The sequence below is a fragment of the Bolinopsis microptera genome, chromosome 7, assembly GCF_026151205.1.
Source record: "Bolinopsis microptera isolate Bmic1 chromosome 7, MBARI_Bmic_1.0, whole genome shotgun sequence".
In the NCBI taxonomy this organism is placed as follows: Eukaryota; Metazoa; Ctenophora; class Tentaculata; order Lobata; family Bolinopsidae; genus Bolinopsis; species Bolinopsis microptera.
In genome coordinates, this window is record NC_087078.1 from 17,585,985 (window position 1) to 17,611,096 (window position 25,112).

At 39.1% G+C, this 25,112-nt stretch overlaps 1 protein-coding gene across 5 annotated transcripts; it reads left to right on the forward strand.

Moving 5' to 3' along the window:
* Positions 1-1,339: 1,339 nt before the first annotated feature.
* Positions 1,340-23,937, forward strand: LOC134817849 (protein enabled homolog). 5 transcript variants are annotated; one of them, XM_063827188.1, is made up of 17 exons: positions 1,340-1,420; positions 1,576-1,741; positions 11,776-11,950; positions 14,834-14,937; positions 15,369-15,434; positions 17,312-17,621; positions 17,763-17,821; positions 17,969-18,060; positions 18,277-18,334; positions 18,725-18,814; positions 18,961-19,053; positions 19,251-19,352; positions 19,569-19,676; positions 21,765-21,828; positions 21,956-22,036; positions 22,248-22,355; positions 22,553-23,937. In XM_063827188.1, the coding sequence occupies exons 1-17, from the start codon at positions 1,416-1,418 to the stop codon at positions 22,579-22,581; spliced, it is 1,710 nt and encodes a 569-aa protein (XP_063683258.1). In that variant the 5' UTR covers positions 1,340-1,415; the 3' UTR covers positions 22,582-23,937. The 5 variants fall into 5 exon arrangements, with proteins under 5 accessions (XP_063683258.1, XP_063683259.1, XP_063683260.1 ...); XM_063827189.1 differs by lacking the exon at positions 19,569-19,676; XM_063827190.1 differs by lacking the exons at positions 18,725-18,814; positions 18,961-19,053; positions 19,251-19,352; positions 19,569-19,676 and adding exons at positions 20,117-20,143; positions 20,910-20,939.
* Positions 23,938-25,112: the final 1,175 nt, after the last annotated feature.

A 25,112-nucleotide genomic window follows, 5' to 3' on the forward strand; every position in this document is an offset into this window, starting at 1 on the left:
AGTACACTCCCATTCTCATACTGGCATGTTGCATCACAGGTTGATTGTCTTGATGAAATTTTTAGTCGAGATCCTTTAGCAGAAAAGCAGGGTCAGTCTCGTTGTTTAATTAATTTAACATTACAATCTTATTCAAGAAAAAACAAAGAAAGAAAGAAATGTACGAGATGAGGGTCAGTATCATTATTTAATTTAGCATAACAATCTTACTCAAGAAACAACAAAGAAAGAAAGAAATGCATGAATTGAATAACAAGGTGACATCACATGATGCTAAACAAATTTCGATCCTTAACATGAACACTAACAGTTTGTACCATTTTGCAGAAGGCTGTAAAAATTATGATAAGACTTATTCGGATCTAGGTTCTAAATTGTAAGTCACAGTTGTTTCATTTTCCAAGTTGTTTTTTTTGTTTTTTACTCCTGTCCATGTGTTTTGAATTTGTCAGTGCACTGACATTGCCACCCTATTAAAGGATATTAGATAGTAATCACTTCTTGCCATTTCTGTTGCCAAATTTTCACAAATAATCACCTTACTGCACCTTTCAGTTTTCACTCTATGATTTATGATACCGATTTATACCATTAAATAGCATGAAATTAGAAATAAACTTTTCTGAACCTGATTCTTACACTTGTTGATGTATATTTTGTATCTTGTACCAATTTAGTTTCGTACAACTTTATACCCAGTCTTAAACTTGGTTCTTCAAAGATTTATCATTGCTTATCAGATTTGTCAGTGCTCATATCATTTAATATATTATCCATCTTAGTATTCAACTGAAGCTTTATTTGATGACCATTAAATTTGGTACGTTACCAATACCATGGTGGTCAATCACTTTCCTAGCGAGTTAAATCTTAGTAATCCTGTCTCTCATTAACAGAATAAAATATCCAATTGCAAAGGTGAATTGCAATGGATTGATTAAGTCAATGCAATTTGTGGAACAATTCAAAATAGTGACACCTATCAACTCAACTTACCTGATTAACTGTTCAGTTGAGACAATTTTGATAACTTCTGTCCTTTTGGTTTTTCTGTTGAAAAAGCAGAACAGCTGCCACTAATCATTTGTCCTTTTACTATCCTTGAGGAAAAATCCAAACAGGACAAGCACAAATATAACCAATTACCCTTTCTTTAGAATTAGATATAATGTTGAATCATAGTAATAATCCTCTGCAATAAATGTGGGTAATGGTGAGTAAGTTTCTTTCAGAAGAAGAGATTCTTTACCCTAAATTTAGGAAAGTTCCTGTTACCCCAGGCCCATTGCTGATACCCATATCTTAAAAACTTTTAAAATAAATACTAATCATACACCTTAAAGTAGCTCTACAAGCTCGCCTTTTATAACGTTTTGCGGAACAGAGAAACTCATCCAATTAGTAAAACACACGAAATGTCGTAAGTTACATCACAGAGAATGTATTTCTTAACTTTTCTTACTTTCTCCTTTACACTACTCACTGTGCAGTTTTCCTTTGCTTTACTTTCTTTTAAATTATTCCCTACTTAAAAATCATTTAAAATTAGAAAATGAAGACAGTAAATTGTTTCAGCGAGGTGAGCATAGTAAATGCTCGCGCGAACGTGATGGTGTATGACGAACAGCAGAAAAAGTGGCTTCCGAGCGGAAACAGTCCTGGAATGGCAAAGGTTCAAGTCTATCATCATACTGTCAACAATACTTACAGAGTCGTCGGTCGGAAGATAAATGACCATGCAGTGAGTACATTTAATGTATAAAGTTATTATCATGTGGTGTGAGAAAAGTGAATTAAACCTTTAGCTGTAGGGCATAATTCTTTAATTCTCTCTGCTGAATTTTTGTGTGTAAGGTAGAACAGGCTAGAATTTGTTAATCAATTTGTTGAATTAATGATGTGTTTGTGCCTTGTCCCCACTCTCGTTACAAGTTTAAAAAATGATCCTACTAGTTTTTAGTGTTAAGTGTTTATATATATATTATATAATCATCCATCAATTTATTACAGTAATGCAGTGATTTGCCTGCCATCCAGAAACAGAAAATGTGTGATAATACTGTGTGTAGACATAATAGCAAACTAGCACAATGAGATTCTCAGCCCGTGTCACATTTTTCTAAAACATTTTTCTTTAGTTTTAAACATTATAGTAGTATCGCATATTAAGTTGTCATATTATTCATAATTACTAATAAAGTCATGCAATATTATAAAAGCTGCCTTGAAAACTCGGTTTTGTAAGATTGGAGTAGGGCCTTCCAAAAATGTTTAGAACATTTAATTGCTCATAAAATTGATAGTTGTAGCACGAAAGATAGCCTAAAGTCTTAAGAATCTGAGAATCACTACGCATCATCATTAATTAATATTAGATCACTATGGACGAATTAATTTCTCAACTGTGTGTTCAAACTCTGGAATGTGGTTTATCTCCCTGAGCTAACTCAAGTAACATCTAAGAACTCAGCTTAACCACGCTGCCTCGTACGTAACCAAAGTAACCTCTCCAAGAGTTTCCATGGCAACGACCTGTGTATTAACAAACTACGGCTAACTTCCGTGTACACTACACCATGTTAAATAACTACCTCTCTGTACCGTCCCTTACTCCGTACCACTATCTAGTATATTATAATCTTATAATGGAGCCTTTTAATCTCTAATTTAAGTATAAATATCTCCGGGATTTCGACGCGGGATCATATTATCACTCAGCCCGGCCCGCTGTTAGATAAACATCTCAAGGTGATATCATCCCGCCCCGGAAATTTGTATAAACCCGGCCCGCTTTTTAGTCATAACTGATGTTTATCATTCAATTCTCCGACTTACAATAATCAATGATACTGCTGATTAGAACTCGATAATAGTAGAACAGTTAGACGCGCGATCACGTGGGCGCGTCACGTGCGTACCACGTGCCACCAATAGCATACGCCGAGTCTATACCACGTGACACGAAAGCGCACCACGTGATATGAAACATCGTAACCGTCCACTTCTTTTACACGCAAATTCCTGGGAACGTTGCCAAAGCAGCTAATTCTTGGAATTTCTCCAACGCGTGGCGTGAGAAGTTGGCGACTAGCCAGCTACCCTTGTCCGTGCCCTAAAAATAGTATTGTTTTGCTTGCTCTCCTTCCAGCTCTTGTTCCTGCTAACGTTCAAGCTATTGCTCCACTATGACAGATCGGTTTGACATTCAGATTGATGAACTGCTTTCCAATCGTGTTCCTGGGAACGTTGCCAAAGTATAAATCCCTTGTCGAAATCGCCGGAGATAATTATAATCCATAAACACTTCACGCTCAGGGCTAAATAAATGTAATCCCTCAGCTGGCGCTTCGGGATTACATATTAACACAAAACTCGTGCGCTGCGCGCACTCGTATGTGTTTATCAGATCATCCCGCTAGCGCGGGATGATCTGTTATATAATCCCTTTGCGTGGCGGGTTTATGTTATTGTAACCCTGACTCTGTGGCGGAGTGTACTGTGTACAGGGAGGGTGTAGAGAGTATTTAAGAGTGGCGTTGAGAGTTATTAAGTGTTATTTGGATTGATAATCAACTCTTGTAATCAATACTAGCTTTTAGCATTTGTTAAATATCTGATTACTCAAAATTACAGTTCTATGGAATTTGCAGGGTTTCTTTGGAAATCAATAATGTTTTGATCCTAATGTGTCTAACGAAACCTCACATAATATGATCTTCATTGACATTTCAATTGTTCCGTCCTTAATTTGTAATAACCAAACATTACTCAACTTGAGTTGAGTAGCGAGTTCACAGTGTACCTCAGACCTCAGTGTATCTGTATGTATATTCTATAATGAATTGTCTAGTTTATAATTGACACAGGCCCGTGGTTCGTGCAATCCAGGGCCCACTTTACACTAACAGTGCACGTACAGTGCACGTGTTAGCGCACGTGACACGTAAACACAATATATAATCCAATTTACGGTGAATTATATTAAATCTATGAGTTCGCGAGAAGTAGGGAGATCAGTTCATCATTTAATGTTTACCTGGGATCTGCTTTGTTGATAAAATCGATTATAAAATTCATGGTACCATACGTAAATGAATTTAAAATAGATAAAATCCAATATTTGTATATTTAAACACGTTTTGACAATGAATACCCTAAAAGGATATAATATTCAAGTCATTCGAACGTGACCGAGTAGGGGAAAAAAACTACTTAAGCCTTATAAATCCATTTTTAAATACTCAGCTCGGGCCAAAATTAGTTAAGAGACACATTTGACGTTGAATAATTAGTTATATCTTGTTTGAAAATGGGGTATTTAGTTTGGAGAGATGCTCTGACGTCAGCATTTTATATTGTCAATGACAATATCTATTATTGATATGAGTGTCCTATGAATATTAAATACCCTATACTTTCCTTTTAAATTATGACATTTAAGTGACATATGCTGTCGTATCTTGAGAGATTTTGTCAAAAACTTTCCAAATTTCAAGAATAGATTTACACAGTGTCATCCTCAATTAATCTTTGTTAACTGTTTAAGGTTCGAAAATGTTGGGAATTCCCTAAAATCCTCTAATTTGGAATGGCATCAAACCAAACTGTGAACTCTAAGCACTAAGGTTGTACTATGATCACGTGGGTCCCCAGGCAGCAGATTTGTACACAGTGTGTACTACACACACGGTGCGGGGTACTGGGGACCAGGGGACTGTTTCCCAAGACTAATCCCACATTCTGTCATCTGAATATAAATATTTATAAGATAGCGCGCCTATTGTGTTAAAACTCGACAGCTAATTGGTTCTGCCCCATTACCAGGACAATAAACCAGACCCTTCTTCTCAGTGAACTATTTATAGTGATTCCTCACTATAACCAGTTCGCGGTGCTCCTCATTACCCTCCTCCTTCAATCTCACACCATTGTACTAATATAATGTATACGTCTTAGTCATGGTCATATTATATCGGTATATAGCTAAACGTAAAGGGTACTCAAACGTATAACCGTATTATACTAAAACGTGTAAAAAGGCTCTCAAATAGGGCAGATATGTATCTACTATCTTCAGACGCTAATTTAACTTAATCGGACTATAACCAGAACAGTACACGCCCGATTAGGCTGAGTAACCTGTGTATTATAGTACTGTGTGAGTATAATTGTGCTGGAATGTGGGCCCTGTATTATCCTACTTCTACACGCTCTATGTATATAATAAGGTGTGTATAGTAGCCATTAGTCACTGTGCTCCTTGTGCAGCTCACCTTGTATTATAATGATGATGTAATGTGTAGCTTAGTGAGAGTCGAGAGAGAGAGATAGGGCGAGAGAAGGAGGGAGAGGAGGAAGTTGATATCCTACCGTTTATTATATTTATCCTGTTATTGTGTAGGTGAGTTTGCATATTTTCAGAGTGTGGGTTACATGCAGCACTTAATTGGATGTTCCTCTTAGAATACCTGTCGCTTAGGAAAATATGTGAGATTTTAAAGCCCGTTCAATACGGCTGGATAATGACAGCCAGAGAGACATGTTTGTTACTAGACTTTATTATTATTAGTGAGTCAGAGTGGTGTCACACGCGTACTAATTATCTGGTTTTATTATTTACATCTCCCACCACAGCTACAGTCTATAAGTATCTTATTGTTAAGGGTGTAAAGTTAGGAGTAAACAAAAGGAAACAGTTTAAATGTGGAAATTTATAATATCTAGAATCTAGAATCTAGAATCTAGAGGGGTGGTTTAAATCACCAATCTACTTCATTACCAACTACACTAGCTCAATTTCTATCCAGACAGTGTCTACTCTCTAGCAGACACGTTAGTCAGCTTGTACAGAAATCCACTGAACTCGGTTTTGTAATGAGAATCTGCTGTACTGGTGTAACTGTGGCGTGGTGTAACAGTGGCGTGGTGTAACAGTGGCGTGGTGTAACAGTGGCGTGGTGTAACTGTGGCGTGGTGTAACAGTGGCGTGGTGTAACAGTGGCTTGGTGTAACAGTGGCGTGGTGTAACTGTGGCTTGGTGTAACAGTGGCGTGGTGTAACAGTGGCGTGGTGTAACAGTGGCGTGGTGTAACAGTGGCGTGGTGTAACAGTGGCGTGGTGTAACAGTGGCGTGGTGTAACAGTGGCGTGGTGTAACAGTGGCGTGGTGTAACAGTGGCGTGGTGTAACAGTGGCGTGGTGTAACTGTGGCGTGGTGTAACAGTGGCGTGGTGTAACAGTGGCGTGGTGTAACAGTGGCGTGGTGTAACAGTGGTGTGGTGTAACTGTGGCTTGGTGTAACAGTGGCGTGGTGTAACAGTGGCGTGGTGTAACAGTGGCGTGGTGTAACAGTGGCGTGGTGTAACTGTGGCTTGGTGTAACAGTGGCGTGGTGTAACAGTGGCGTGGTGTAACTGTGGCTTGGTGTAACAGTGGCGTGGTGTAACTGTGGCGTGGTGTAACTGTGGCTTGGTTACGTTACAGTCACGTTTTTGTTAATGTCCACACCTTCTCTATCTCACTATCACACCTACCTTGCAGTATATTACGGATATTGTATCATAAGGATGTGTCACCTACACCAAGATAGTATCTCACTTCATACGTAATAATTATCCAGTTCACTTACAATTTACATATTTATTATTGAAATGAGGTAATCATTAAATCATGTTGTACGCATACCTTTGCACATTCTTTTACATACCGAGTAAATTGAAACCCCAAGAGTAAAGCAGGTCATAGATAGTTAAATACCCAGAAAACATGAAAAAACAGTCGGATTATAGGTTTGGTATGAATTGCGATCGAACTTGTTCCCCGTAGGAATCCAATTGTGACTCATGACTATTTTGTTATAAAGAAAAACTGATATCCGTTTATTTTACCGCCAAAATATAAATGCAATATTGATCGAATTACTGGAGTGCTGAGAGTTTTAGTCCATAATAAGATCTACAATGTCAGTCCTATCTGTGTGTAATAATGCAGTACACACACAGCATTCTGTGTTATGATCAAGTGCGTTAAGGCTGTTGATAATAATGCCACAAAACCCGGATCGTCCGATCGTTCACATATAACGGGGGGGGGTGTCACGTCCGTCTATGTCCGCTTGTCTCATAGAATCCAAAAAGGACAGGACATAGGCGGACATAGGCGGACATAGACGGACATAGGCGGACATAGGCGGACATAGACGGACATAGGCGGACATAGGCGGACATAGGCGGACATTAATGGACACCTAAATTGCTAAATAAAATGTTCAATTTCTGCTGTTATAGGGGGATCATGTTTTTTGTCCGTTCGGTACCCTATATTTTCAAAACGGACAAAAAATAGAGCGGACAAAAACGGACAAAAATGGACAAAAACGGACAAAAATTGAAATAACATTTAGATGCTTCCTCCTCCTACTCTTCCTCCTCCTCCCCCTGGGTCTTCCTGATCTTCCTCAGTCCTCTTCCTCCTCCCCTCCTCAGTCCTCCTCCTACTCCTCCTCCTCGTCCTCAGTCCTCCTCATCAGTCCTCAACAGTCCTCCTCCTCCCCAGTCCTCCTCCTCCTCCTGAGTCCTCCTCCTGGGTCCTCCTCCTCCTCTTCATCCTCCTCCTCTTCCTCCTCAGTCCTCAGTCCTCCTCAGTCCTCCTCCTCATCCTTCTCCTCAGTCCTCCATCCTCCTCCTCAGTCCTCCCTCAGTCCCCCTCCTCCTCCTCCTATTCAGTCCTCCTCCTCCTCCTCCTCCTTCTCAGTCCTCCTCAGTCCTCCTCCTCCTCCTCCTCCTCTTCCCTCTCAGTCATCCTCCTCAGCCATCCTCCTCAGTCCTCCTCAGTCCTCCTCCTCCTCTTCATCCTCCTCCTCTTCCTTCTGAGTCCTCCTCCTGAGTCCTCCTCCTCCTCCCTCTCAGCCATCCTCCTCAGTCATCCTCCTCAGCCATCCTCCCCAGCCATCCTCCTCAGCCATCCTCCTCAGTACTCCTCAGTCCTCCTCCTCCTCTTCATCCTCCTCCTGGGTCCTCCTCCTCATCCTTATCATCAGTCCTCCTCCTCCCCAGTCCTCTCCCAGTCCCCCTCCTTCTCCTCCTCCTATTCAGTCCTCCTCCTCCTCCTCCTCAGTTCTCCTCAGTCCTCCTTCTCATTTCTCCTAAGTCCTCCTCCTGAGTCCTCCTCCTGAGTCCTCCTCCTCTTCCTTCTGAGTCCTCCTCCTCCTCCCTCTCAGTCATCCTCCTCAGTCATCCTCCTCAGCCATCCTCCCCAGCCATCCTCCTCAGCCATCCTCCTCAGTACTCCTCAGTCCTCCTCCTTCTCAGTCATCGTCAGTCCTCCTCCTCGGTCCTCCTCAGTCCTCCTCCTCCTCCTGGGTCCTCCTCCTCCTCCTCCTCCTCCTCTTCCTCCTCCCCTCCTCAGTCCTCCTCGTACTCTTCCTCCTCGTCCTCAGTCCTCCTCATCAGTCCTCAACAGTTCTCCTCCTCCCCAGTCCTCCTCCTCCTCCTGGGGCCTTTTCCTGGGTCCTCCTCCTGGGTCCTCCTCCTCCTGGGTCCTCCTTCTCCTCCTCAGTCCTTCTCCTCCTCCTCAGTCCTCTTCCTCCTCTTCCTCCTCCTCCTCCCTCTCAGTCATCCTCCTCAGCCATCCTCCTCAGCCATCCTCTTCAGTCCTCCTCCTTCTCAGTCCTCCTCAGCCATCCTCTTCAGTCCTCCTCCTTCTCAGTCCTCCTCAGTCCTCCTCCTGAGTCATCCTCCTCAGTTCTTCTTCTCCTCCTTCTGGGTCCTCCTCCTCCTCCTCCTCCTGGGTCTTCCTGATCCTTCTCCTCCCTCTCAGTCATCCTCCTCAGTCATCCTCCTCAGCCATCCTCCTCAGCCATCCTCTTCAGTCCTCCTCCTTCTCAGTCCTCCTCAGCCATCCTCTTCAGTCCTCCTCCTTCTCAGTCCTCCTCCTGAGTCATCCTCCTCCTCAGTCATCCTCCTCAGTTCTTCTTCTCCTCCTCCTAGGTCCTCCTTCTGGGTCCTCCTCCTCCTCCTCCTCCTGGGTCTTCCTGATCCTTCTCCTCCCTCTCAGTCATCCTCCTCAGTCATCCTCCTCAGCCATCCTCCTCAGCCATCCTCTTCAGTCCTCCTCCTTCTCAGTCCTCCTCAGCCATCCTCTTCAGTCCTCCTCCTTCTCAGTCCTCCTCCTCAGTCATCCTCCTCCTCAGTCATCCTCCTCAGTTCTTCTTCTCCTCCTCCTAGGTCCTCCTTCTGGGTCCTCCTCCTCCTCCTCCTCCTGGGTCTTCCTGATCCTTCTCCTCCCTCTCAGTCATCCTCCTCAGTCATCCTCCTCAGCCATCCTCCTCAGCCATCCTCCTCAGTACTCTTCAGTACTCTTCAGTACTCTTCAGTACTCTTCAGTCCTCAAAATGTTTGTCCGCTAATGTCCACCAATGTCCGCTAATGTCCACCAATGTCCATCCAAGTCCGCCAATGTCCGTCTGGGTCCGCCAATGTCCGTCCGAGTCCGCCAATGTCCGTCCGAGTCCGCCAATGTCCGTCCGAGTCCGCCAATGTCCGTCCGTGTCCGCCAATGTCCCAAAAAACACGTCCGTTGTCTCATAGAATCCAAAAAGGACAGGACATAGGCGGACATAGACGGACATGACACCCCCCCCTATAACGTAAGCCAGACTTTTGACAGATCCCAGACTCCCCTTCCCCTTCCCTTTATCCCTCCGTGAGTAGCTTTACGAATAGCCATTCAGTAGAAGTAGCACTAGTGTAACCTGAATTCCATACCCCTCTCCCTGGCTCATGTAATTATATGTGAATGATCCCTGAGGAACTTAATTCCTTTCTCTGGAATCAGTTCATTTTTAAAAAGATTAAATTGTGAGCATGCTACAAATGTTGACAATACTCATACTTTATTTAGAATTTTGAATCCCACACAGGATTAACATATAATATGTTTGGGACAGTGATTCAGTGAACATATTATTATTACATTATTGCATATTATTAGAACACTCCTCATTAAAATTAACGTCATAATCGCAAAAATCTCCGCTAAATTCCGGAGGTCAAATTAGCGGCTAAACTGAACATTTCCAGCGAACTTTCGTCTTTTTAATTGCAGCGAAATGTGCGTAACTGAGCTAAAATGACGCAAATCGTGTTAGACCCAAAAATACCCATCTCAATAAGACCAAATCGGTATATTAATACATACACCAACTGCTGGTGATAAATGTACCAGATCGAAAGATTATTATTGATCTAATAATAGCTTGCTTACAGCTTGTATTGTCTAGCAATATACTGCAACAAAGCTCTGAGCTACTTGGCCAGGCACGCCCGTTATTGAGCATGTAGTGATGTCACCAGGGTGTTACACAGGGTTAAATAGAAGCAGTCACCTGGGATCACCTTGACAATCACCTGGGATCACCTTGACAATCACCTGGGATCACCTTGACAATCACCTGGCATCACCTTGACAATCACCTGGGATCACCTTAACAATCACCTGGGATCACCTTGACAATCACCTGGGATCATCTTGACAATCACCTGGGATCACCTTGACAATCACCTGGGATCACCTTGACAATCACCTGGGATCACCTTGACAATCACCTGGGATCACCTTGACAATCACCTGGTATCACCTTGACAATCACCTGGGATCACCTTGACAATCACCTGGGATCACTGACCTGGTATCACCTTGACAATCACCTGGGATCACCTTGACAATCACCTGGGATCACCTTGACAATCACCTGGGATCACCTTGACAATCACCTGGGATCACCTTGACAATCACCTGGCATCACCTTGACAATCACCTGGGATCACCTTGACAATCACCTGGGATCACCTTGACAATGCGTAGTTGTGATAATTGAATCGTATAAGTATTAAGTAACTTATTATAATACCATAGTGTAATCGTAATAACACGCATACTATGATGATAGATGATAATATATATTATATATATTATGTATAATTGTAGTAATTGCTGAGTGATTCCCATCTACAATACTTGGTGGCGTAAAATTTGTTTATTCTGGCATAATTATTTTACTTTGTCTATTTTAATCCAGGTGCGAATATAATTAGATACAATGAATAATAGACCTGAACACAGCACACGCGTGCCAAATAGCATTGAAATCAATGTAACCGTAAGTGTAAACAAATGGCTGAGAAATCTCAATGGTTAATGTTAATAATATGATTATATAATTGCGTCTGCAACCCTTAGACTATACTAGTTGAAATGTGGATCTCTCTAGACCGCAAGATGATATGAATTATTCATTCTTTTAATACTTCTTTACGACTTGGCTAGTTTGGACAATATGATATCCATCCCTGAAAACTGTTTTGGAGTCGCAGCCGTTTAAGAGCCGTTTAGTGACCACTTAAAGGATGTGGGTTGATTGTAGGTTAAGCCCAGCTAGTGACGGTTACAGACGACTAATTATGGGTGTGAAATATACTCCCTCAAATATACTAACTGGACATGCGCGAGTTCGCTAGATGTATCAGATGAGATACACGTGTTTTTAATCAACCGTTTATAATAAATAAAATATGTGAATGTTCCTGTTTCCGGTTACTAATCATTTCGATGCTTACTGTGACAATACAATACATCAGCCTTCTTTGTTTAAAATTAAAAATCTCAAATATGCACATAACATTGCAAATATTTAAATTAACAACAGCATTTTCCTAATTCCTCCCCTTTGAACACATTCCATATTCCAGTTAAAATGTCTAACATCGCCTCTTCCCCAGGTAGTTATAAACTGCGCACTGTTAAAAGGGTTAAGATACCACGTCGCAACAGAGCGCTTTCACCAGTGGCGGGACCAAAGACAAGTGTACGGGCTAAACTTTGCGTCAAGCGCCGAGGCGGAGGAGTTCGGAAATATTGTACGGGACTGTCTGGCAAAACTTTCTGGAACTGTTTGTAAGTTTTTGTTTTCTATTAATGTTAACAAATAATTACAAAATTGAACTGTAATTATGCATAATTTTGTTGTGCGTACGAGAATTATTTAACGTAATTATGCTCTGAGTAGTCTTTTCTATCGTAGCATGACATGAAATATGTCATGGAACTTCATATGATTTACAGTCTAAAGAGAAGCAAACTTGAATGAGGAAAACAGTGTGTGTGATTTTGCGTGTATGTGTGATTGTGTGTGTGGAATATAGTGTGTGATTGTAATCATGCTTGTCCACGTTTATCGAGCTATATATTAACTTGATCACACCATATTGTGAACTCTTTGTACTCTCACGAGTAACCATTCTTCTTCATGTTCTCACCTCTCCAAACAATCCAGCAGAATATAAAACATTCTCAAATTCTCGTGTGATTTCGTCCTGACAGTTTTTAAAATATCTCGAATTATTAAATACATCTTAAAAGAAGCTCGTGAATAATAATTGTACACGTGTTACACAGTTGTGCAGGCAGCAGCAGTAGTAGTAGTATAGTTAGCAGTAGTAGTCAGTTGACACAATTCACAGTCAATAAGTCAACCTCAACTTTTGAGAAAGATCATCCTGTGCTGTTGCAATTACAAAATTCCGTCATTTGACAAGTATGCTTAAGGAATGCGAGCGGGAACTTGAACACAAGTTTTGTGTAGTATTTTGTATGGAATAAAGCCACGCCATGCACGAATGATTTTATTATGGTATGACGTCACATAATCTCAGTATTCCTCAGAGAATTTCTGTTCTTGATCATGGAAATTATTTAATCCGTGCGTATCATATACGTGTGTGGCAGTATCTATACAGTCAACAGATCTTCTCTGTCGGTTATGGTTATTTGATATGAACTTTACATACGCACTAGATTTATTGTGTTGAAACGTTTGAAAGAAGACAAAAAAGGGCCAATTTAATTCCTTTGGGGCTGTGTAACGTTGTACACGCCAAAGTAATCCATACACTATATATAATTAAGTAGTGTGTAGGGTGTGTAGTGTGTAATGTATAAAGACTTAGTCCAAGAATGTTGATCATTTGTTTCCTATAACATGTATAAAATGTATATTGTCAGGATTATGACTCTTACACGGCTTAACAGGGTATTTTTAGCATTTTATACTCGTCCAAACAAAATTCTGATAAAAAACCGGCATATATAAAAGAGATGGTATCTCTATTTATATTCATATATAATATATAGATATATATCTATAAAACCTTGGTGTGTACCCAGCAAATCGAGGTATGAAATTTTGAGTGTATAATATCAGTTCGTCTACATATTTTAACAGAGAGTGTATTGGCAGCCCACCCGTTAGTCCATTATCCCACTCTAGATCGATTACACGGATCCAGCATTTGCTTTATAATACAATATATACTTTATAATATTCTAATAATACAATTATCGCACGTTCTATTCTCAACTGCCATAAAGCGAGGCAGGGCTGGGCAGGTACAGAAAAGTCAAAAGCAAGACCTGGTTCCCTGAAAAGTGAACAATGAACCTAACTCAAAATCCTATGATCTGATCTGAAATTATGTGTTATTATGTTATGCACACGTTTTTGACTATCACTTTATGGGCAGGCCTGATAGCGCCAAATAAAGTTTAGGTCCGTTTATTGATTTATATTTTTTTGTTGGCCTCCACATCTTGTAAACATGGATTGATGGATCGGTCAAATGGATCCACGTGGAGGCGGTGTGTGGTAAACTGCTATTTAGTGCTACAGCAATACTATTACCCGTTCCACTCTCATTTTAAAATATTCCTTTAAAGTAAATTTTACCTTACATTCATGAATCATGATTTCAAGGTCGTGACCATCAAACATCAGTTCTACCTTTTTTTCCTCTTCCTTATTTTACTACTTCTCAAATAGAGATTTGGTTCTTTCATATCCGTTCACGGAAATGAAAAGCGAAAATGCCTTGACAACAATTTAGTGTGCAGACAACATAAAATTTTGTGCAGATAGGGTTCATATCAATTTACGTTTGTTTACAAAAATTTGGATTTGCAGTAAGAATTGCTCTTGTGCAGGCCTCACGGTTACCAGGTTAATTTTTCTTGTCTACCTACGAAAGCGAATCTCTGTTGATTGTTGTTAGGATTTGTGACTGTAAGATGTTATTATGGAGTAAGCTGCAAAGATAGAAACATAGCAAATGTTACCGTATCAGGTTACCGTTGCCTCATGAGATATTGTTTATATTCGCGGAAATGTAGGAAATGTAGGAAGTAGATGGGTATTGCTATTATTCATGTCTTTAACGTCACTAAACCGTCAATACAACTGTCCAATAAGTGTAAAGAAGAATCGTCGGAGGCGGTGCACGCAATGCTCCTCAAAATGCAAGTCACCTTAACAGTATCCCAGTCCTAGTCGGACAGTTTGTAAATTGTTACAGTTTATATTCCATTTACACTATAATTTTTCAACAATACTCATATTATTTGACATAATCATCATTTCTTATGCCTGACATTTCCTAGAACACGGAATGCATTAATACTAGAGATAGGGTTTTGGAATTTGTGGTATGTGTCGACAAATGGTACCAATAGTTTATCTAACATATTATATCAATTGCTGTCTACGTTCATCCCCAAAGGTTTCGAGTGACAATTGATGATAGAATGCAGACAGCTGCTGGTATGCTCTGTTGCAAATTGGGTTACATAATCAGTGGAATTTTTTAGGCTTCACGCTTCCTTATCTGTTATCATCAAGTAACAATTATAGAAATATCATTATACCCTAAGGGATAACATGGTCTTGGATTACAAATTCCAATCATTTTCCTTGGAAATGCCAGTCATACTAATAAAATAAATCTGCAGCGCCTGCTATGGATACGACGGCACAACAGAGGGCACAGGAAGAAGAGCAAAGGCTGGAGGACGAGCGGTTAAGGATAGAGGATGAAAGAAGAAGGGCCGAAGAGGTGCGAGTCAACCTTTTTTGCTTGTTTTATCATAAAACTTGTTTGGAGAGTTTAAACGTTATGTCCGCGTCATCGGGGAAATTTTACACTTGAACCCCCTTTCATTTAAGTTATATACTGTAAGGTGTTGTCAGATAAAAAATGGCGCTGAGATCACCGGAAGTTACGCCCTTTTCCTGTTTTAATGTGTATTTAGGCAAGTCTTAGTGATCTGATCTCACACTCTAGTTCCATCTGGTAGCAGTGCTATTATAAGTGTTATTGTCGATAAGATTACTTGATACAGTAAGCAAACAAATGGTTCAAACATTATCGAATAGAAGAATAATTATATAGAATCTTAAAATCTTGATGAGTTTTATCACGGATTGTTAATCAATAGTTTCATGCTTTGATAAATTGCTGGAATATTAAGTAAAACGATCACTCAGGAAATTGCAAGACGAAATGAAGAAGAAAGATTAGCTATGGAAAAGATTCAAGAAGAAGAAAGACAGGTAATTTGTCCTTTCAATTGCAAGTTTCGAGGACCTTAGGTCAGATGATCTTTCTGACATAAGGTCATTCCTTTCCCCTGAATATTTCTCCAACATTTTTTTTCGAAAAATTTGACTTTATTTCCGACAATTTAAGATTTTAAAAAGACAAAATTTTAAAAGTTACCATTATCTTGAAATACGAAATATGAAATACGAAATTTGATACAAGTTGGGTAAGTGAAGATGTTAAGTTTGGTTACCGAACAGTTGTTTCTCCGATCGTTTGACAACATCATCTTGACCACCACTCCTCACTTCTGTACGACAATTAGTTAGACGTTTTCGCTTAGAGGAAGATATTCCTCTAAGCGATATACATCATCCAGTATATTTAGTGAAATCCTAATTTTTCACGACATATAGATCGAAATCATGACATGTGGTCAAAAGTAATCAACTTTTGCACTACGGTAAATCATATTTCGCTGCGATTCGTGGTTTGATTTTGGGAAATAGTTGTACTTTATTGAATAAAAGAAACATAGACGAGCCTATTACTAACTTTCTTAGTCACCTGACACTCGTTTATAATATGATATACTGCAGTAATACGTAAGAGATTGTACTTTGACATTATATACAATATGGTTATTCATATCACTCAGGATAACCAAAATATTTCCCATTTTCGATCAGAATTTGGGGAAAAGAAAACAGCCGCGGTAAATTGGGTCTTGGTACATCAGATTATCACTGCATTTTGTAAATTATATTCTGTGTGTCATACTTCTCATTTTCCGTAAACTTTTTCCTTACTGATGGAGGAACCGAATTGTTACTTGCAGGAAGCCGCGACGACTCTTTCGTTACAAAAGGTTCTTTGGGAATGCGCGCGCATCCGCGCGGTCTAAATTATAAATCAAACTTGCTGATGCATGAGAAAATTCGATTTTCGACTTTTTTTTTATACTTCTGAATTGTTTGAAGTTGCTTAAAACAAACAAATGCGCTAATTGAACATAATTATGACTACAAATAAATGCACTGTAGATTAAGTCACACCATTCTATACACAGAAATGTCGATAAGTGATTCGAACCTCTGTGGTCTGTAACGGCCAGAGTTTTGGGACCGCAAATGTAATTAGGACTCGTAACACGATATGACAGTAATCCGTGACAATCATGCGCCATGAGGTAATCAGTAACTGTCATTTTTATTCTCGTATTCTACGAGGTGTTAGTCTCGGTAAATCAGCATAGGAAGGAAGTAGGAACCATTACACAAACTTACTGTTCCGCTGAGAGTTGAGACGAAGATTTTGACAAGCTTCTAAACATCTCAATGTTGACAATATTTCACATTCACACCACTGAGTTGGAAGGATACTACCCAGACGGACTGCCTCAGCTCTTCACTTGACATAATTCACAGTTGAAGTCAATTCAGAATAAATATCCATTCTGAAGGCTCCATAGCTCTCGTATCACCTTGTATCGTATTTTGACAGATCAGGTAGACTTTTCGCAGCATGATGATGTAGCAGTATAGCTGTGCCGTGGCAATACGAAATCTTGATTGGTCGACAGAGAACTAGATGTCATGTCGGTCGAGCTTTATTTATCATATGCATTTCTAGTTTGAAGCTAGACAAGTTGAGGCGTTGAATCGGTTCTTTGTAGTTAGTGCAGGTTCTCCGTTTAACCGCCTATATCTGCAACTTATAAATTTTGGTAAGCCACATTTCTGTAAAATACCTTAAATTTACACATGTGTAACCTCAATCAACCGACATTACACTATATCATATATAATAATAGTACATACTTAGTTGGAAATATTTTATATTTATGATGCGATCTTAGCATGGTAAATCTAATTTAAATTCGTTTCAGAGACAAATGGCACCTGCATTACCGTCATCAGCACCACCAGCTCCCAGAGCACCTGCAGCTCCTCCTGCAGCACCTGCAGCCCCCGCTGCACCCGCCGCACCCGCTGCACCTGCTGCACCTCCAGCTCCTGCTGCACCAGCGGCACCTGCTGCACCTCCAGCTCCACGAGCCCCTCCAGCACCTAAAGCGCCACCTGCACCTGCAGCACCTCCTGCTCCGAAAGCACCTCCTGCTCCACGAGCTCCTCCGGCACCTGGAGCTCCACCCGCGCCTCCAGCACCAGGGGCTCCAGCACCGAGAGCGGCACCGAGTGAGTCATTTATCATCGACAATAACTTTGATACTATCCCAAAATCTGAACTAATTTCTGGATCATTTCTATGCTGCTATTAAATCTCACCCAGGATTTCACTTTACAGCAATTGCCCAATTTAATCTATCTCTGCTTCAGGTGGTGGAGGTCTTGGTATGGGTGATCTTGCTGCGCAACTTGCTGGCGCAACTTTGAAGGTGATAAAGACTAGTGTTAATTACTTCAGTTTTTGTCTTTACCTTTTGAATAGCTTATTTGATTCTTTGGTTAGTCCAATTGATGTTATTTATTTGATACTTTAGTTAGTTCGTCATATATCATCGACTAATTGTAATCGTTTTCAGTCCGCAAAGAGCGCCAACAGACCCGCTCCAAAACCAGCCCTGAGTCTACAGGATGAGATGCGGCTGAAGCTTGAGAGGAGGAAAGCCAAATTGTAAGTTCAGCCTCTTATCTTGACACTTTTTGAAATATCTTTAAAAAACTTGTCTTAAGTCTCGCTTAATTTCAAGACCATTAAAACCTCGATTTACTGCAATCATAAACTATGCCATTATAATTAATACAGTTTCAAAATAAGTTGACTCCTTTATAAGCTCGTATGATCTGACTCGCTAGTACGATTTACAAATATAATCGTCATGTACCCCAGGGCTGACGATTCAGGGTCCACAGGAGGAGGTTCGGGGACTGTCACACCCACACCATCGGTAATTAATTAATTAATTAATAGGCAATTTACTAATTAACTATATTTAATTTTTGTATGGCTGATCTTTTTTGTATTGTTAGATTCATTTGTCTGCGATGGCTGTGACACACTTAAGAAAATGTTTTTAAAAAGCAGTGGATCAGCTATTGTGTTGGAGTCGTTTTGAATTGTTGTGACACTCGTCATGTCGTTGTTTACAATAAGTGTCGTTGTTCACCGCTCGAAAATGGCATTTGATGTCTTGTTTGCACTTTTGTATAATGTATTTAGTTAACACTCACTCAAGTTTAAGGTCCTTGTTAAGATTTCTTTGTTAAACTTATTTTACAGCTACAGCATCTTTCACACCTCTTCATACATCAACTCCAGACCTATCATCTTTACACAGGAGAACACGGACACGCTTGTTATTGATTTCAAAAAAGGACTCAAACCCAGTAATTCACAAAAACTAAAAGCACTAGACGATCACAATCAAGTAAGTATTGATCATTACATCCTATTAATCATGTTCATATCACGCATCCATTGAATATATCACCTTGAAATTCACATTTGTCTATCATCATTGCCCAATCACCAACCTTTAATAGTTTAATCTTCACAAGCAACTCACTCACACAGGGTGACACTGACGGTACAGACAATAAATTATTTGACTTCAAAAAGACATTGAAACCCAGCAAATCATCGCAATCACATAAAATACCCCAAGAAGTGAGTAGGACTCTCAGAATGCGGTTAGCAGTAGCAATTAACTAACTAACTAATCATGGTGGTTCGACTAGACTATAACTAGAAGCTCACTATATAATGTTTCATTGGTTTAATCATCGGAGGAGATATTGAAATAATAGAAAATGGTCGATAAGCTCATCCATACCAGTGATATTATTCGTATCACCTTGATTCAGGAGAAAACAGAGAACAGAGTCTTCGGTTTCATGAGGTCTTTAAAACCGAGCAAATCATCCACCAAAACACATTCACCACAAGACTCAACCCCGCGCATGGAGGTAAAAGTAAAACTTACTGCCCTATTTAGTATGTAGCTAACATCGTAAAAATATGGTAAAAGAGCAAAGTTTTAACAAAGCGTTGAAAATAGAAGTTGGCATACCGGAATGTATTATCTAAGGACACTAATAAGTAGAAAATCGAAATGTTTGACTCTAACTAATTTTGACGTCATTTCACCATCTTGACTGAATTGTTTCCTTGCTGTTCTGTAGGAAGCCGACTCTCCAAAACATAAAAGCAAATACTGTGTAAAAGAAACTTTCAACACGGTTTCAACTCTCAAACAAACTACGCGTATGTTCGAAAAGAATAAATCACCAGTGAGTCAATCATTCATTTTCATTTCCATACTTATGTTCATATTCACATTCATATTCACATCTGTCAATTGATGTTCATGACGTAAGCTCTGCTAATCGCATCTGCATGTGTTATTTAACCTGTCGTCCTTTGTAGTCCTCCCTGTAGTTCACTTTCCCCTGTTCCGCATACTGTCCTACTGTCCTACTATCTGTTGTTCTGTATAGTATAGTTATATATCTGCCGAAATGCACCGGTCCAATGATCGGTATAACAGTACGATTAGTTGATCGGTGTATTTCGAACGATGAGGTTTAATTGTGAACATAAAAACCATTAATTACTAATTTTTGGGAGTTTTGCTCGGTATTTCGAGGCAAATGGTAAACAAACGATCTTCTAACGATCTAGTGTTGTCATACAATTCAACGTATATTTACACAATAATCTTATTTTATAGGTGGCACCACCAGACCCTCTTACTAAGGTAAAATGTCGCTAGAAAATCAATTTTTTCCAAAAAAATCAAATGATTTATACGTTTAAATGTTCAATCAGTGTTAATTAATTAGTGAAACTAATTTTACGAGAATATGATGTATAAGACACGGATTCTCTCAGAATAATCTTATAAATTATGTTATTTGACTTGTCAATAGTATTGGATGACGGTCCGTAATGATAATCTTATATATATATATAAAAGTTATATTTGTCCTAGAGTTTTCAGTTTTTGCATATCTTCCAATGAGATGGAAGATTTTTTATCATTAATGATGAATCTTTAAAAATTGTTATAATATAATTATATATTAAAACATAAAATCTAAGGGAATGTTGATTCAAATCAAGTTTGATTAACTTGATTATTAACTTGATTCCAAATGTTTCAAATTTTGTGACCCCAGGCTCTTGTATCTTATCTTCTGATGGGTTGCCTTGATCCTCTTATCTTAAAATTAATTCAAAGCCGTTAAAACTCCTGCATGTCTTGATTTCCAATTCCTGCATTCTGAATGTTTTAAATGTAAAAAAGTTCCCAAATTTTTACTTATCAGCTACGAACTAATCGGAATTAATTAATCTCACTGGTGATAAGATACGCATTCGTTGTGTTCTTTGTAGCAACGATTGAGTGTCGTAACAACCACAGCTGATTATACTACGACGGTTAAAATATCAATGTTTGCCACTCACTGTCTAAACTCTAAACTCTAAACTGATTACACTTAAATAACTACGTTCGTTGACAGCCTAACGGAACCTGGAAAGGACCCAAGAAGGTACAGTTTTTGCAGTGCGCCCAGTGTATCATGCTTACCCTTACCAATCTACCCTTACAATCTACATTCCGATCCCACATATTTGTCTGATAACTGATTGTGTGGTGTAGTTGTCGTCCTCAGATGATTACATCTTATCTTGTACAGTATGGGTCAGAATAGAGACCTTTATATAGACCTCTATTTTGGCCCTAACTGTATTGCTAGATTGCACTTTATCTGTGTGTTGTTAAACTGCAGCTATAGTAATGTAGCTACAACATGCTACAGGGCTCATTACAACAAGGACTGATTTTACCGACTCTTTTCTTGCTGCTAGTTTCTTCTAATGGGGGGGGGGGGGTGCCACCCCCTCTTCTAATCACTTCTTTTAATCACTTCTCCGACCTCTTCTCAATTGTTTTTTCTGGAACGATCAATGATATTGATTGCTTAAAACCGTTTTATGATTTTAATTTTCAAACGGTTAACTTCTGTGATCATATCAGTATGATCAAATACCGATTTTGTGTGACTCTGAGGGGAAAGCTAATTAGCCCCATCTTTCCAAGTTCAATTTAAACTAAGGACTTGTTAAATAGTTCGATGCAAATTTAGGCAACCCCAGTAAATTGGTGCACGATAAATTGGAATTTGGCTTGTTCAGCCTCGGAAAAGTCTCCGGAATAAATTTATGTGTTACAAGTTGCATATTTAGTCAAAGATCAACGGGAATCCTTCACTTAGTCCTGGTTCGGGTCAAACATGGCTTATTTAGGGAATTCCGGTCCCGGACAAAATTTGTGTTAAACTTAAATGTTTTATTTCATGTATTTGATATCGCAGGTAGCGGACAGTAGTGCACCATCCTCGCCCTCGCCTAAACCTAAATGGAAACAGGACCTCGAGAGTAAGTATTCTCTTTCTGTAAATCATATTATCCTGAATGATGTTTATACGCCTATTCCAAGTTTCAATCCAACATTGACAAAATAACTGAGTTGAATTCAATAGCATTTATTTTCTCCTCATTTCAGAGAAAAATAACAACGGATCTAATACCCTAACGTGGTCACAGAAACAAAAGCAGAAAGAATCTTTACAAAATGGAACTCCAGGTAAATATCGGGTATTGTTTGCTGAAGGTGGGGAGGGGAGAGGAGGTGTCATCACCATCGCTATTTCCCAGAAATTTAAAAAGTCGATGGTGAACGAGAAGACACGTAAACTGTCAAAATGTAGTTTTTGATATATCTTATCACCTTTTCTATATTTAAATTTTAGTTATGTCGCCTGTTGGTTGATGTTTATAAATTTCCCGATTTCCAGATAGTCAAACAAGTAGTGGTGAAGTGCTAGATGCCATAGAAAGAATGAAGGAGGAGCTAATCAACGCCTTTAGAGAGGAGATCAGTGGCTTGAGAGACGAAGTTAAAGGTTTGTTACTTTTATTTAGAGGGATCAAAAACTTTGAATAAAATTTTAAATTATATACCAAGTGTTTAAAACATGTCAGGAATTAGTATTAATGATAAATAATACTAGAGGGAGGGAGCAACAACCCAAAAAGTGCCTCATCTATGCTCATCTTGTTATTTAATCTGTTTATGTTGATAACAGACGTGTGTTTTCAGAACTAAAGGAGCAACTAGCGAACAGATAATTTGACGTGATCTCCAGACGACTCAATCTACTCTTATATCAGAGCTCCTCAAAATTCTGGGGCACACATAACCACGAACTAGTCTGTCACGTGTGACACGTTTCCATGGTCACGTGACACGTTTCCATGATAACACTAGTGACCTCACGTGATCGTTGAGGTGGGACAATTGTTTCAGAAATATCACAGGAAAACAGTCAGATGATTAAATATTCGATGTATGAGATCTAGGAACATATTTAGTTTTTTGATTATTGGATTCATAAGATTCATGACATAATCGGCGTTCACTCAATTCAACTGATGAAAAAGACACCGAAAAAAAATTGAAAAACGTTTTTAACGACGCACAGATTTATTTCCGTCGACTGTGTTAATACGAATTTGTAATGATGAAGGTTTCCCGTGTGTATGTTCACTGTTCAGGTAACAAATGCTCACAAATTTTTGATTTCTTGCGCAGTTTTTATGTAAAACAATGGGTTTCACAAGTTCTGATGAAATTTGCCCTAAAATCTAAGTTTGATACCCCCGTTATCAAGCACCGTTTTTAATGATGATTTTGACTTTTAAAATGTGATATAATAATTATGATATTGTGTATTTTGTCTAGATGGGCAAGTGGACTGGAATTTAAGAAGATTTTCAGTATAGCCTAGTATGATTGCGATGTTTAATTCACCAACATTGTAAGGAGATGACATTAGATTACCGTGACGATAGATTTCTAATTTTTATGATCGTTGCACTGCTATAAATACATTTAAATGTTTAGGTGATCGGCATTGTGTTTCATATTCTTAGTTCAAAATGTATTTATAACTATTTGGGATGAAAATGTAGGGATTTTTGTGAAAAAATCGACCAAATTTACCATATTTTGGCTGTCAGAGCTAGACTTAATGATAAATTTTCCCGGTACCGCGGTACTAGAAAGCTCCTTTTCCGGTTCTTTTGTAAGACTCATTTTGTTGTTTCACGGTTTTTTTCGTACTAATGGTATTTTTGTCCGCGTCTAGTGTTTCTACTACTTGATCCATTATTCAATACTTAAAGGTTGGAGCTCCAGATCGGAAACGCTTATCTTGCAATGGAACTTATGGTCAAGGGGGTCTAACCTTAATTTTGTCAGTGCCCATCTTAAAAAAGGCAAAACTGAATCCCCAAAGTTTGGGTTATGACCCACCCTGGCCCCAGTTACAACATACAAGTGATGGTGATACCGATTTAGGGGATGCGAAGCACGGTTTTCAAGATTGATATGTGCTGCGCAGTGTGCAATAGAATGTGTGTGTTGATCTACTAATGTTGTTATATTACTGTACATTTTGTATAGAAATTATTACTCTGTTACAATTGTTGAGTCTTCTTTAGCATTGAGGGCTTTCCCTTCAAAAGTAAAATATCATCGGTACCATAAATCCACAATGTTAAACATTAAAATTGAAAATATCTCCACTTTCACCAAAGGAAGTTCAACCTCTTTCCGAGGTAGGAAAAATTAAGGTCGATCCCCTAGAATTTTGCTAATTCAGACACGAGAACATACAAACCTTTAAAACAGTACACAAGTCCCCTTGTTATGAATAAATTAGACTTTGATATTATACGTTAAGGGTTCTATAGTTCCAGAACTTTAATTTGGTTTCATACCATCATCAATTAACTGCAACTGACTAATTGGTTTCTGGGCGAAAAGTTAATCCCATCAAATCTATCAAATTTGTGTTCAGGAAATTTCATATTTGAAAATGGGACAGAATTTTGAAAAGAGAGCTTTTTGGTTTGTTAAGCTTTCTGCTGTGGGCTTCCTCCGACCGAAATCAAACTTCCAGCACCTCAATCGTGTCATATGCCATCCATAGTTGACTTACTAATTGGTTGCGGGTGAATAAATCAGTCAAAACTGTAAAATTTGGGTCCTGGAAATTTCATCTTCAAAAACTGAAAATGGGACAGAATTTGGGACAGTATGATTTTTCAATTTTCTTCGGGATTTTGACTTCCAGTACCTTAATTTGGTTTCATACCATCATCAATTAACTGACTAATTGGTTTCTGGGCTAAAAGTTCATCCAATCTATCAAATTTGTGTTCAGGAAATTTCATATTTGAAAATGGGACAGAATTTTGAAAAGAGAGCTTTTTGGTTTGTTAAGCTTTCTGCTGTGGGCTTCCTCCGACCGAAATCAAACTTCCAGCACCTCAATCGTGTCATATGCCATCCATAGTTGACTTACTAATTGGTTGCGGGTGAATAAATCAGTCAAAACTGTAAAATTTGGGTCCTGGAAATTTCATCTTCAAAAACTGAAAATGGGACAGAATTTGGGACAGTATGATTTTTCAATTTTCTTCGGGATTTTGACTTCCAGTACCTTAATTTGGTTTCATACCATCATCAATTAACTGACTAATTGGTTTCTGGGCTAAAAGTTCATCAAATCTATCAAATTTGTGTTCAGGAAATTTCATATTTGAAAATGGGACAGAATTTTGAAAAGAGAGCTTTTTGGTTTGTTAAGCTTTCT